General features: G+C 44.8%; 1 protein-coding gene and 1 pseudogene across 1 annotated transcript; both read left to right on the plus strand.

Annotated features, from left to right (window-relative positions):
* The first annotated feature begins 294 nt into the window (after positions 1-294).
* LOC127754158 (uncharacterized) lies at positions 295-2,257 on the plus strand (annotated as a pseudogene).
* Positions 2,258-8,846: 6,589 nt separating this feature from the next.
* LOC127755933 (uncharacterized) lies at positions 8,847-10,729 on the plus strand. The gene is made up of 7 exons (XM_052281542.1): positions 8,847-8,960; positions 9,037-9,126; positions 9,231-9,428; positions 9,542-9,697; positions 9,904-9,954; positions 10,045-10,185; positions 10,274-10,729. The coding sequence occupies exons 1-7, from the start codon at positions 8,847-8,849 to the stop codon at positions 10,643-10,645; spliced, it is 1,122 nt and encodes a 373-aa protein (XP_052137502.1). The 3' UTR covers positions 10,646-10,729.
* The last annotated feature ends 4,133 nt before the right edge of the window (positions 10,730-14,862 follow it).

Consider the following 14,862-nt stretch of genomic DNA (forward strand, 5'->3'; position numbering starts at 1 on the left):
ACGCATATGCAATAATTCATTTGAACAACAACCTAGTTTCATAAAGAGGAAAGATTACCGGAGGCATATATTATTTTTTTTTTCAGTTTACAGTTTATTGGTTAGTCATATCAGTAAATTTATTTGCTGCTACCAACATAAATATAGATCCTCTGAAGCAAAAGGCATTTATGTTCATAATTGAAATAAATGAAGGAAGAAATATGGTTCTTTAGATTTAGAGTCATGTGAGCAATATAAATAGTTTCTTTCACATATGTTTTAGCATCATGTTCTACGACAATCTTTCAAGCAATGGGATATAGAGGACCAACTGCAAAAATATTTATACTACTTTCTTTGCTATCACTAACATTCAGTGTAGAGCCAAGAAAGGAAGAGTTTGTAAACCATTCAGTCGTCAAGATGTTTCAGGTATGTATGTATGTATGTATGTATGTATGTATGTATGTACGTATGTATGTATGTATGTATGTATTGAATTCTAACAAACCACTCTAGTTTTATTATTTAGTTTGTTCTAATGCAAAACTGGTGTGATCCTCGAATTTTAGAGTGGAGATCGGCAAACCTTTGCCTGTGTTAATTTCAAATCACAGGCATCTTTGAAGCATCTTTTGCTGAAGAATCATACCACCCAGTTGTTGGTAACTTGTTGTTTATAGATCTCATCATATGATACATGGTTTGCGCCATTAAGAAGCATGAATGATTTTAATGTACATATTGGATTTTTTTTTTGAGTTATGCAGATGCAGCCAGGTTCTTTCCCTTATAGTACAAATGGTGCTAAAGGATCTAAAATTTCTATCTCCAGTATTGATATGTGCAAAATTGAGTGCCCCTATGGGACGGTACCAATCCTAACGAGCTACATGTCATCCATGAGTACCAGACATTTCCACAACAACATAGGACACAATGATACTGGAAACACCAATTGATATGAAAATGTAGGAACAATGGTTTTATAATTGTATTACCTCCCATCACATGTTTCACACTTTATTCTCTATGCTTATTCTTCATTTAATACTGATACCCCATTTCATTGTTTTATTCTAGATGGCAGCGGTTGAAACAGAACCATCTACCTTTTATGGTTCACAGTCATCCATTTCAGTATGGGAACCATATCTTGGTACAGGAAGACCACCAAGATATACTGGGGCTGTTGTTGTAATACAAAACGGACAAAGTCGAATAGGTGCAGGCTGGTATGTAAGTTCCTATTATCTTAAAGAATCTAATTTGAACAATTTAAAGTTGTTTTTTCAGAAAACAAAATATATTTTCGTCACATGAGAAAGGCAATACATTTGTTGTCACCTTCAACCTGTACTAACTACTAAGTCTCAACAATATATAAATTATGACAAACATTTTTACATGCTTTGTTATCATTTAGTAATGTACAACTCTGCTTACTTCAATCCCAGGTTGATCCAGATATGTACGGTGACAATCACGCTCATTTCGAGATTGCATGGGTATGATTGGTTACCAAAAGCACCATCTCAAATTGTATTAAAGTGAATCACATTTTTATGAGAAATAACTGTCACGTTTTTCTTTTTCATGCAACAGACTAATAAAGACAAGTCATGTACCAATCTTCGGTTGCGCGGGCTTTATTCAGCTTAGCAATAGAATAGTCCCTGGAGCAGTACTCAAGCCAGTTTCCACAATCGATGGAAAAAAAATACTTAATAATAATTTCAATTTTTAAGGTAAATCCCTGACTCTACCAAAAGTATTGCTCCATATTGCACAGTACAAAGATTCATATCTAAAGCAACTGTTTAATTGCAACAGCAAATAATTAAGTTGTTGCAATAGTCAAGTTTACTGCCATAATTTTCTTTTTCCATTAAATTCATAGATATGGGATGTCTGGGTGTTGCTATTTGGAGAGGAATTGGTGGGATACTGGCCGGGGGAGCTCTTCACTGACTTGTCTGGAGCTGCAAATATGATTGGATGGATGGGTGTAGCAAGTGCTGCAACAGGTGAACCTTTTCCTCCCATGGGTAGTGGCTATTCACCAGACGAAGGAGAGGGAAGAGCTGCTTTCTTCACAGATGTGAATGTAATTTATTCATCGACATCCAAATTTGTATCTCCCAATCTTAGCGAAATTTTTACAAGAACGACAAACCCGAACTGCTATCAAGTAGGCCGTCCTTCTTCATATGACAGCGGGCTACATTTCTTCTTTGGTGGAGCCGGATGCTCGCCAAGTCAGTTCATCAAATAACTGTTCGAAGCATTTGCTCTGTACTTGCCTCGGCTACTACTACTATGATCATATCGAATAATATTCTCGGCCAGTATGTTTAATCTGTGTGAGCTAACTAATTCACATGTTTTTCAAGCCATCAACTTTCGGAATAACTTCTAGTTTGGTAAGAGCAAAAGGGTATTAAACCAAACCTTCAGTGTTTCTTCTTCCCAGAGAACGACACACACATTTACCATTAAGCAATTCAAACCTGCAGTGATGAACCAGTTCGCCTCCACTACTACAAAATGTATTTTTCCTGACCGTTTTGAGTTTTCTCATGCGGCCAACGCTACCGCCAGTGACTAATGGCTAGTAAAAACACACCATTTTCGCTGATGGCCAATAGCCGCTAGCGAAAAATTATTTTCACTGGCGGGTGACCTAAGCCAGCCGCTAGCGAAAATGGTTTTTGCTGGTGGCTAGGTTAAGCTAACCATCTGCGATGAGGTGATTTTCACTTGTGGGTGGTCAGGACGACCGCCAGCGTAGATGATTTTGGGAAAAAAAAAATACCCTCATGCATACCACATCACCAATCCAGAACAATTATTCCCAAATCACAAAAGTGAATCCCAAATTGCCAGATCTATAGAGCACCACAATTTATAGCATTTACTCGTTTCACAAATCTACAAATGAATAACAGAAAAACTAAAGACAGATTTACAACATTCACGAATTTTCAATCTACATTAAACAGTAAACAACGATCTGCAAGCTCCCTCAACCACAGCACCAGCGATCTTGTCATGTCCTGTGAGACAGATCACTAACCAATGCATCCATGAACATCCATGGATGGGAAACAGAGAGACTGCAGGGAGAGGATACATACCCAGATCTGGGAGACGGGTCGCCGACTGGATCTACTCTCCACTGCCTCCATGGCTGGATCCATCGCCTCCATGGCCAGATCAGCCACATACACCTATGCAGCCCCTGCCCTTTGTCGTCACCGGCCACCGCCGCCACCTCCCCCTTTGCCACGCCGCCCCCTTCTCGAGCTCTCATAAGGCCAAATATAGGACGGGAGGGGAGTAGGGGAGCCACCACCACTCTCCCCTCTACTGTTGTCATGCCGTTGATGGCCTCCTTTCCTTCGGCCAGATCTGGGAGGGGAGGAGAGTGGGGCGCTACCGCTGGCACCGCCACCAGCCTCCTCCCCTCTTGCAACCGGATCCGAATCCCACCGCCACTAGGACGCCTCTGGTCGTCGATGCTGCGCCAGGTGAGGTTTCAGAGGGGAGAGGATCGAGGGAGGAGGTTGCCGCTGCTGATGCCGCGCGAAGAAGGGTGAGTGAGGAGGGAGCCGTAGCCGAGCACTCGCGCCTGTTGCCAACGCCACCTATGTCACACCCTAAAAATCTCAAATATATAAATTGTTGTTTAATTGGAACTATTAGAATTGATTTTAAAAGCCTAGAAGAGAAGATCTTTTTTTTAAATAATAAATTCCAATATAAAATGGGGCCAGATAAAATTTTATTAAATACTTTGCTTAATTCTATAATTCCTAGATTTTTCTGGGATTTATTTGAGCTAAGGAAGTATTTTTAATAAATGGAATTGCATTTCATGAATAATTTAAATTGGAAAAGGTTTTAAAAAGTCTCTTTTGGCTTTGGGCCGAAAGTCGGCCCAAAACCTTCTCTCTCTCTCCCCGGCCCAAGTCGGCCCAGTCCGCAGCCGCAGCCGTCGCTCGCGCGCGCGCGTCCGCCCGCTGACAGGTGGGGCCCACCTGTCAGACTCGTCGTCTTCCTCGCGCCGCCGCCGCCCGAAACCCTAGCGCCGCGCCGCCGTCGTCTCCTTCCAAATCCAGGCGCCCCTTTCCGTTTCCGGTGAAATCAATAGAGGGGAAATGATCTTCTCGATCTCCTCTACCTTTTCCCTTTTGGAACTTCGGCTAAAATCGTTTGGAAAGCGGAGGATTCGATCTCGAATCGGATTCGTCTCTCTCTCCTGAACCCTAACCTTTCCTTCGCGTCGCCGGTCGCCGTGGGCCTTCGCCGCCGCCTCCTTGCCCCTTTAAAAGGATCCCCGGTGTCTCCGCTACCCGTCGCCACCCTCGCCTTCGCCTCTCGTCGCCGGTAGAGCTCTAGCACCGTGTAGCTTAGCGCCGCCGTCGCCGCCGCCGCTCCAGCCGTGCGCCGCCGTCGCTCCAGTCGTCGCCGTCGCTCGGGAAGGCCGCCGTCGTGGTCGCCGTCGCGTCGCCGTTCTCGTCCGCCCCTCCGCCGTCGCTGTCGACCGCCGGAACTTCGTCGCCGTCGTCAAGCCGGAGGTCGCCGCCGCTTCTTCTTCGCCGCTGTCGCCGACCGTTGTTCTTCCGCCGTTTCTTTGGTCACCGGTGAGATCGCCGTGCCGTCCGCTACCCGTAGGTGCTCTCCGTTCGCACCGCCGCGCCGTCGTTCGCCGACGAGCTCGCGCGGTTCGGTCGCCGCCGGAGATGACGTCATCGCCGACGTCATCGATGCCGTCCGCCGTGGTCCGGCCATGGACCGGTCGATCTCGGCCGTTCGTTTTGGATGGATCGATCTCGGCCGTCCGTTCCCGTCAACCGTCGCCGTGCACCCGGTCCACCGCTAACCCTAGCCGCTGACGCAATAAATCCTCTTTTCCTTTTCAAAAATAATTCATTATTGCGTCATAATTCAATTAAAATTCATATAAGTGTTTTAATCCGATTTAATCTTTAAAAATTCATAACTAATTCATCCTAGCTCGGATTTAGTTGGTTCAAGTCTCTAAATTTTTCTAAAATTGAGATCTACATGTTAAAAATATCCACATGTACTATTCATGCTTGTTTATGTGCTGTTTTGGTGTTTTGCTCTTTTCTGTTTAGATTCCGACGTTTCCGGAGAGTCCGTTTTCGCAGGAGAAGAATTTGAAGAGTTCCAAGGCCAGCAAGGCAAGTCACACAGATCCCAAACAACCCCTTTGAGCATGTTGATCCCATTTAAAGCTATTGTTTCTATTCAACTATTGCATTTATTTTCGAATGTCATTGGGTGGAATTAACCTATTGTTTGTTATAGCCCTTTTGTCCTTGATTACTTTATTCCTTGATACCTTGGGTTCTTATAAATTGACTAGTTGAGCTTTATATTGGTTCAGCTAGATATTAGATGTGATTGCGTAGCCATGCTTAGAAACTTTAGCACACTATTGGGATAACTTATGACTCACTATTATTTAATGATGGCTTAATGATGACTCATGATGGGTTAATTAATTAATTTGCCAACTAAAACCTGTTAATGGTGGGTTGTGAGCACATGGTTTTGATGATCGTGCTCATGACAATTAAGGACCGGTTCACGAGTTTCGGTTGTGAAACATTAACCGTGCCAACCACAAGCCAGCGTGGGCAACGGCTTTACCTTTTGTATAGCATGGTTCATTGCGGGGCACCAGACTGAGAAGTGGCGGAGATAAGCCCACGGGGGTCGCTGGGGAGTCCATGCCTTGTTTATAAGGGGGTGATTATGATCCAGGAACGGTGCGCTGTGGTGGATTGTGTTGTGCGAGGGGTACTGTCACAGCTCCTTTCTGAGGTACCGTGGTGGTATCAAGGCGCATGGTGACATGTCGTGGGGCTGTGTCTTGTGGGTACAGTGGTACACCTCTAGTCAGAGTAAAACTATTCGAATAGCCGTGCCCGCGGTTATGGGCGGGTCTAACAATGTCTTTCGTGATTAGTTTCACACCTCTCATCATAATAAAAGATACTATGACTGGTAATAATTTGTTTAGCTCCTGGTTTGGAATGGTATATTCCTGGTTTGGAGATAGAACTGTGCAGCCGGGATTGGTTGTTCAGAATGGTTGGGCCTATGCAACAGGGTATGTTGTATAGCGTTGGATTAATATTGTTTAAATTATTACTCAACTGTTTTACCAAATTCTGAAATGTTTATTAAATGCTGTTTATGCAAATGAAACCCTACTATGCCATCCTTTGTTATCCTGTGCACTTGCATATTTGCTGCGTGGCTTGCTGAGTATGTCATATACTCACCTTGCAATCATTCATCAGAGGAGGAGTTCTACAGTGATGCTGATGGTGTGGAGGATTAGGTGTAGCCCTGGTCAAGCTGCCTGTGGAGTGGAATCGTCTGCGCCGTTTATCTTATTTTCCGCTGCTTCGATCTTTATTGATTGAGAGGAACTATCTACCTCTGTAATGACATTTTATTCGCTTATTAATTAGAGTAATAATTGTACTCTATTATCAATTTATTATTGTGTGCCTCGGCTGATTCCTGGACGAGGGTTCGCGCACATGTAAGCGTTTGGAATTTTGGATAGAAATTCCGGGCGTGACAACCTACCCCTTTGCCATGCCGCGCCCTTCTTGAGCTCCCGTATATTTAACCAGATTTGGGAGGGGAGTGGATTGGGAGAGCCACATACACTCTCCCCTCTACTGTTGCCGCGCCGCAGGCGGTCTCCTCCCCTCCTCGCCGTCATTGCCGCGCCAAGAGGAGAGGGATGAGAGGGGAGAGGAGGAGGAAAGAGAGGGTACTGCCAGCCTGGGTGGTGGTGGAGAGAGAGAGAGAGGAAGGGGTGGGTGGCACTAGGTGGTGAGCCACGTGGTCAATTTATAGATGGTGATAATATTATGCAAGCGGACCTCTTTAGCTATCGCCAGCGAGAATCGATTTTCGCTGGCGGTTGGTTAAGTGAGCCGCCAGCGAAAATAGCTATATATATATATATATCTTCACTAGCATGCTACATAACTCAACCGTCAGAGAAAATCTATTTTCGATGACGGTTTTTATCCCCTCACCCATTGTTTCAATTTCGCAGGCGGATTATGCACAGGGCCATCAGCGAAAAAAATATGGTTCCGCCATGAAAAACCGATTTTGTAGTAGTGATCGCTGTTCGCCAGCACTGGGTTGTGGGCTAGCAAGGCAGGCCTTCACAGCTGATTAGCGGCAAGGCTTTTCCCTTTTGTTAAACATTTAAAGAAAGGTACACTAGCAAAAAAAAGTGTGATCCCTCCCGGCTCAACATTGCCTCTATAGCTTGAGCCAAGAGGGATAGAATATTTCATACATGTTAGCTTTAACTACAAATCCAACAGATCGGACAACGATGGATTTAGGTTGAGAAAGCTCTCTCATACATCACTGACCACACGAAAAGGCCACATTGACAACAAAACAACATTACTTCGATTTTCAAACACACCTATTATTTTAAATTTAGTTCAGGTTTGGATATGAAGTCTTTTTTTTTTGAGAAACTTAGGACAATTTGCCAATTATATGTATTAAAGATTTGCATCCAAGGCTGCTATTGGCGTCTTTTTCGATCCCAACACGAGACTCACCTAAAAGGTGGCGGTGTTAATGGAGTCACCAACCACCTCGATCTAGATAACTCTAAATCAATATGGGTTTTGAAGATTGAACCGGCTACTGGAGCCGATTTAGAGATCAAAGCTAGCCACGAGGACAATTTAGATCGATTTGAATATAACCACCCATCTCGTGGGCGAACGGAAGGTTTACAGGGCAAACCTACAAAGGGATGATCGCACTCTCACGGCAAAGGTGGACGTTTTACAGCGCAAATCGACAAATATGGATGAAACTAGGTAACGTAAAAGACATGGCTAAAAAGTAAAGGGAAAAGAATGATTCAATTATGTAGGGATTGAGATATTGGGGGCTAGAATCGAACCAGCCTTAGCCCTTATAAAGGGGTTGGTATTGCCTTCTATAAGTTATCCTCCATGTCTAACTCTGGGTAGAAACTAATTGAAACTCAAAAAATACCCTCTGAAGCAAGGAAACCCGAGACCTGACAGAATCGGACTCCGCCGGTCTGACCAACCACATGCTGGCGGTCAGACTAGTGCTACATGTCGGTCAGACCCGCCCATAGGCGGCAGTCAGACTGACCCCATGAAGGAAACCCGACGCATTCCAAATTTTGGAAATATTTCCCTATTTCGACTCTAGGTGCCAAATTTGGGTGTAAACAGCTACTTCACAAAATGGAATGATGCACAAAATTTTACGTATTTGTCTAGAATTTTCATTGTTGTAAGAATCCCTTAAACTTCATTTAAGGACCTTGCTGAATTCAATCCTTGTGCTAGGCGTCCAATAGCTAAATGTCTATGCTTGTCTACGCCATCCAAGATATATATTTTAATAGTTACACAAAGAAGAAAGATAGGTTCAATCAATTGATTTTCAAAAATGCGGAAGGCAATCCAAACATTTGTTTCAGTTTATAGTTTATTGGTGAAATCAGTCAGCACCATTTATGAAAGTCTGACAACATAAATGTGCATCCCCTGAAACTAGTGCATTTCTGTCTACAAGTGAAAATGGAAAATACTAAAGAAGATATAAATGCTAAATAAAGGAAGACGATTCATTTGCTATTATGATGCTAGCAATAAATATGTTGGTTTAGATGTATATTTATGAAAGCAATAAATATGGTGGTTAAGATTTAGATTTATGTGCTTATTCATATTGATATAAGTACATTATTTCGCATAGATTTTACCATACATATCTATGCAAAGTCTCTGACCATGGGATACAAAGGATGGACCATAAAAACATTTCTTCTACTTCATTTGCTAATATTCAGTGTAGATCCCACAAAAGAAGAGGTTGACAACAATTTAATCGTCAAGACGATTCAGGTATACATTGCATTTTAACAACGCACGATTACAGTATCTGTTCTGATCCAAAGCTGTTGTGTTGCTCGAATTTCAGACCGCAGATGGGCAAACCTTTGCCTGTGTTAGTTTCAAATCGCAACCATCCTTGAGGCATCCTTTGCTGATGAATCATACCACTCAGTTGGTAGGTTATTATTTTCTTATATTTCATATTAGTCATGCATGGTTTTCCCAAGAAACATCAATAACTTTTTATTAGATACATCTTGAATTTTACTCTTAATGCAGATGCCACCAATTTCCTTTCCTCACAGTACCGATGATGATGAAGGATCTAAATTTGGCATCTCTAATGTTGAGATGAGCGAAATTGAGTGTCCCCCAGGGACGGTGCCAATCCTAACAAGCTACAATGGATCCATGAATACAAGATCATTCGATAAGATTATATACAGTGAGAACAGAAATGACAAAGGAAATAGACAAGTAAGAATTATAGTTCTGTAGTTGCATTATCTCCCATGTTTTCTTTCGTATGCTTAGAATTGTTTTTATTAATCGTACATTAATATTGACTCCCCTTCTCTGTTTTGTTCTAGATGGCTGCAGTTGTTACAGTGCCATCTACTTTTTACAGACTACAAACATCAATTTCAATATGGGAACCAGATCTTGGTACAGGACGTCCACCAAGGTTTAGTGGGGCAATTGTTGTTCTAAAAAATGGAGGAAGTCGTGTAGCTGTAGGATGGTCTGTAAGTTCTTAATAATCTCAAAGAATCTCATTTTGACAGTTAAATCTATTTACATCAGAAGAAGACTTTTTGTCATATCAGAAATGGTACATTTATTGAAACAATAAACTTGTACTAACCCTCAATAGTACATATGAAATGTTGAACATTTTGACATACTTTGCAGTCAAATACTAATGTAAAAACCTATGGTGCTTCGATCGCAGGTTGATCCACATCTGTACGGAGACAATCTTGTTCATTTCGAGATCGCGTGGGTAAGAATGTGTGCCAAAAATGCCATCTGTCAATTTGTATTAACCAGAGGAAACATGAGAAATAACTGCTTCCTGCTTTACATGCAACAGGTTGATAATGATAAGTCATGTATCAACCTTCGTTGTGCGGGGTTTGTTCAGATGAGCAAAAAGGCAATCCCTGGAATAATAATCAGGCCAGTTTCCACTGTCAATGGAAAACAATACATCATTAGAGTTAAGATTATTAAGGTAAATAATCCTTTACTGTGCCAATAACCTTGCATTATTTAACTGGGACACTTTGTATATCTGATTTTTTTTTCTCTGGAATGAATAGTTCATGGGAGACTGGGTGCTGAAAGTTGGAGAAGAAATAGTGGGGTACTGGCCATCAAAGCTCTTGACTCACATGTCTGAAGCTGCAGACGTGATCAGTTGGATGGGTGTAGTAGAAGCTGCTCCAGGGGAACCTTTTCCTCCCATGGGCAGTGGCCAGCCTGCTGATGAAGGAGAGACAAAGGCCGCTTTCTTCGCCGATGCGAAGGTGATCGACGCGTCGGGAAGCTTTGCAGCTCCTGCTCTCAAAACAATCAACACGGTTGCAACTGAGCCAAACTGCTACGAGGTTGGGCGTCCTTACACCACGGACGATGGCTTGCAGTTCTACTATGGTGGAGCGGGATGCTCACCGAGTCAGCCCATCAAGTGATTGTTCGAAGCATTTGATCTGTATTTGCTTCGGCGACTATACTGCTACTGTAAACATCGAATAAAATGTTAGCATGTTTTAAGATCCGGGAGCTGAAGTAAGTCATATGTTTCAATAAGACTACATGGATTTTGGAACGACTTCAAGTTTGTAATTTGAATGCAATGCACTAATGATCTTGATTGCATTGGCAATTAACCATCATCACTGGGCAATGCTTATGGTACGTAAGAGATCATTTTAACTCAACTAAAATTCTGTTGGGTAAAAAAATAAATTGGAAATGTGCGCACAGGTCAGATTTCCAAGAGATGAAGTTGTTAGGAAATGAGAGTTATACCAGAATTGAAACACAAAAATACAAAAGATGCAGGTGAGTAAAGCAGGAGCATTAAGGGCTCATAAAGCAAATTGATGACTGATTGGCTGAGGCTGATGAGACCAAGGACAGCCTCTGACGGCTAGAACCACGCAAGCCATCCATGTGCACCACTGCAATCCGAGTAGTAGACATAAAAAATTCCCAATGATATTTAAGGGCTGTCAACGGTGTGTTGATAACACCATTACGTAAAAAACAAAAATTGGACACACCCGAGGGTTGTACAATAACATATCACTTATAAAAATTAGACTTGGAACAAAGCAAAGATCTGTCAAATGTTATCTTACATGTAGTAATTCTTTGTTCAGTTGCTGCTGTACACTTGTACTGTCAGCGACAGAGAAATTCTAATAAGCCAATATCGCTAATTATTTCTCAAGTTACACTGGTAGTTGGAAACCAAATGTAACATCCCAGCCTACGGCTTAATAGAATTAATAAAATACTCATATCAACAAGTTGCAATTTCTTTTCCGGAAGCCGATTTCTAAAGAACTCCACTTCCCGGGTGCACACGAGTGAGGACAAAGTGGGCATGGTGCCAAATTCTTCCCGAGTGCACACAAGTGAGGACAAAGTGGGCATGGTGCGCATGGCTGGTGTGGACCCGGAGTGGTCATACAGCATGACACATACGCTGGCACTGGACACACGGACGTGGCCAAGAGAACGTTCCTGGCCGGGGTTGATCAACGGGGGCATCGATCTCTCTTAAGGGGGTGAGGATGTAACATCCCAGCCCCCTCGTCGGGTTGATCGACCGGGGTGTCGATCTCTCTTAAGGGGGTGAGGATGTAACATCCCATCCCCCCCGTCGATGATCGACGGGGCCGTCGATCTCTCTTAAGGGGTTGAGGATGTAACATCCCAGCCCAGGGTTTAATAGGATTAATAGAATACTCATATCAACAATTTGCAAGTCGATCTCTCTTAAGGGGGTGAGGATGTAACATCCCAGCCCAGGGCTTAATAGGATCAATAGAATACTCATATCAACAAGTTGCAACTTCTTTTCCGGAAGTCGATTTCCAAAGAACTCTAGGGTTAAGCGTGCTTGGCCTGGAGAAATTCTTCCCGTGTGCACACGAGTGAGGACAAAGTGTGCAGAAAAGACTTGTGTTGGTCTGTGAGGGCAGTCTATGACCTATGAAAGCTATTAGATGTAAGCGGGCCCGGCCTGGGAGAGGCGGGACGTTACACCAAAAGTATGCAAAATGATGGGAATCCTGTTGACGAAAAATTCACGCTTGGCCGATGGTGCCAGATCTATGTTGGCTTGAATTAAGTCGACGAACGCAACGGCCTAGGAGATCTGCTTAGCTCCAGTGCAGGTCCAAAATATTGATGAGATGCGGGCGTGCCAGTCAATTTGATCCTGCAACTGACAAGATATATAGATTGCAGATCAAAAAGCTGATGTTGATAGGGTTTTGAAATAATTGGCTATATATCCAATGTATATTCTAATGCTTGAGTAAATGATGATATAGAAACAGTCGGCTGATGATAATGTAACAACAGAACAATGTAAACCAGTATAAACCAATCGGCTAATAACGATATGATGGAATAAGCACTGATCTAATCCGAAGGTTAAAACATACATTGGCTAGAGGTCCGATGTCATTAAATCCAAACAATTAGATAATCAATGAAACCTTTGCTGCAATCGGCTCAATCCAACTTGGATGTAATCCATATAAGCCGATACAACGTCCAGATAACTCATCGGCTGAAACCCGATAAAACCCTTATTGGCAATTAAGAAGCAAGCTAGAGATTATGGTTCTAAGCACGACTTAGTAGATCAATCTTAACTGATACAACACTAAGTATGAAAAGAAATATAATATCTGGACAATCAAGCCTTTGACTGATTTTCAGGGTGGTGCAAACATTATATAATCTAAGCCAAAAAAAGTAATCTAGCTAATATCGACAAAACCCTAGATGGAGATCGGTCGATGCAAGAAGAAAACGCTATCAATCTAGATTATATATAATTGTTGTCGAATGACAACTGCGTCACGTCGAAGAACAAGGAAATTTGTTGGATGTTTTGAACAGTAAAACAATATATTGACTTGAAAAAAAAATTTGGGATCCCCCATTACATTGCCCTAGGGGGCTATTTATAGCCTTAGTACAGGCTTACACCTTCTATGGTTTAGATTGTACAGGGGAATTTACACGGATACCCTTATTATAGGGATATTAGTAAGGGCACACAGTGTCTATTACACTTATGGGCTCTAATGGGCCAACTAGGCCGGCCTAGTCATGGCGAATGGGGCCCCATGGGCCTAGCAGCCATCTAGTCCTCCTCCTTTGCATAGATTCCAGCTTGGGCGAAGCTGTCACGCCCTGAAGTTTCCCCTTCTTCTTCCATAAAAAAAATGTTAAATAAGTCATCCGAAGAAAATAGTTTGAATTAACCTAGAGTTGAATCCTAAATTAATAAATGCAATTAATAATTGGAATTGGCATTGTGGGATTTTTCTTGAGTTCCACATGTCACAATACATTAACAGGATTTTTAGTGGAATTTTCAGAGCCTTGGAAATAATTTTAACCAATTAAAAATCACCAAACTGCAATATTTAATCCCAGGAAAATGCTTTTCCTCCTTTTCTTTTCTTTTCCTTCCTTTTTCTCTAGATGGGCCGTCGGCCCATCTCTCTCCCCGCGCTCGGCGCCCCTTCCTGGGCCGGCCCGCTCCTCCCTTCCCCTCCCCGAAATCCTCCCTCCCTCTCTCTTTCGGGCGCCGACAGGTGGGGCCCACCTGTCGGTCGTCCCTAACCTCCCGCCGCCCACTTCGCCCCCCCAAGCCGGCAACCGCCGCCGCCGCTACCACGTCGCCGTCCGCGTCTCCCGCACCCACTCCGCCCCACTCCGCGCGCTGCGCCCACGTCGCCGCCTCTCCCCCGCGTCTCCCGCCCTCGCGCGCCCCGAAAATGGGCGGGATTCGATTTCGAATCCCGCCCCTATCTCTCCCTCCACTCCCCACGTCGCCGGCCAAATCGACCACCTTCCCGGCCGTTTCCGCCTCTCCGGTGCCTATAAAATCCTTCCCCTGAGCCCCCTTTCTCGTTTCCCACTCTCGCCGTTCTCTCCCGTGCCCCCTTTCATCACCGCGCCGCTCTCCCGAGCTGCGCTGCTCACCGCCGCTTTTCATCCGCGCACCGCCGTCGCTAGGGCCGCCGCCGCGCCTAGCCGCCGCCGCCGCTAGCTTCGTCGTTGTGTGGGACACCTCGGCCACCGCTCGCTTGCCGTGCGCCGCTGCCGTACCGCTCTCCCCACGCCACACCCGAGCTCCACCGCCGCCGCCCATCTCCGGCCGCGTGCCGCCGCCGCTAGAGCCGCCGTCGCGCTAAGCCGCCGCCACCATTAGCTTCGCCGCCGCAAGATCTTTCCCGGCCGCCGCCTTTCACCGGTGAGTCCCCTCTCCCCTCCGACTCCGGCCGACATGGGTGTCCGCCGTGGGGTTTTTCCTCCGCCCTTATTCCTCTCCTCCCGTTCTCTAGGTGTCGCCGCCCCCCCGTCCGCGCCTCGGCATCGCTGGTCGTCGCCGCCATCCTTGTTTTCCGCACCGGTCGCCGCCGCCCCTCCGGTCAGGACTCCCTCCCCCTCCCTTTTTCTCCCCTTCCCGCGTGCGCTGCCGCCTTTGGCCGTGCCGCCGCTCCGGCCGTCTGCCGCCGCCTTTCGCGCCGTCCGCTGCCGCCTCCCTTCGCCGGTTGCCGCCGTCGGCAACCGCACGCGCCGCCGCCGCTCTCCATGGCCGGGCGGTCGGTTTTGTGCCGAGGCGAGCCGTGCCTAGCCACCGCCCGCACCG

Source organism: Oryza glaberrima, chromosome 11 (genome assembly GCF_000147395.1).
Source record: "Oryza glaberrima chromosome 11, OglaRS2, whole genome shotgun sequence".
In the NCBI taxonomy this organism is placed as follows: domain Eukaryota; kingdom Viridiplantae; phylum Streptophyta; class Magnoliopsida; order Poales; family Poaceae; genus Oryza; species Oryza glaberrima.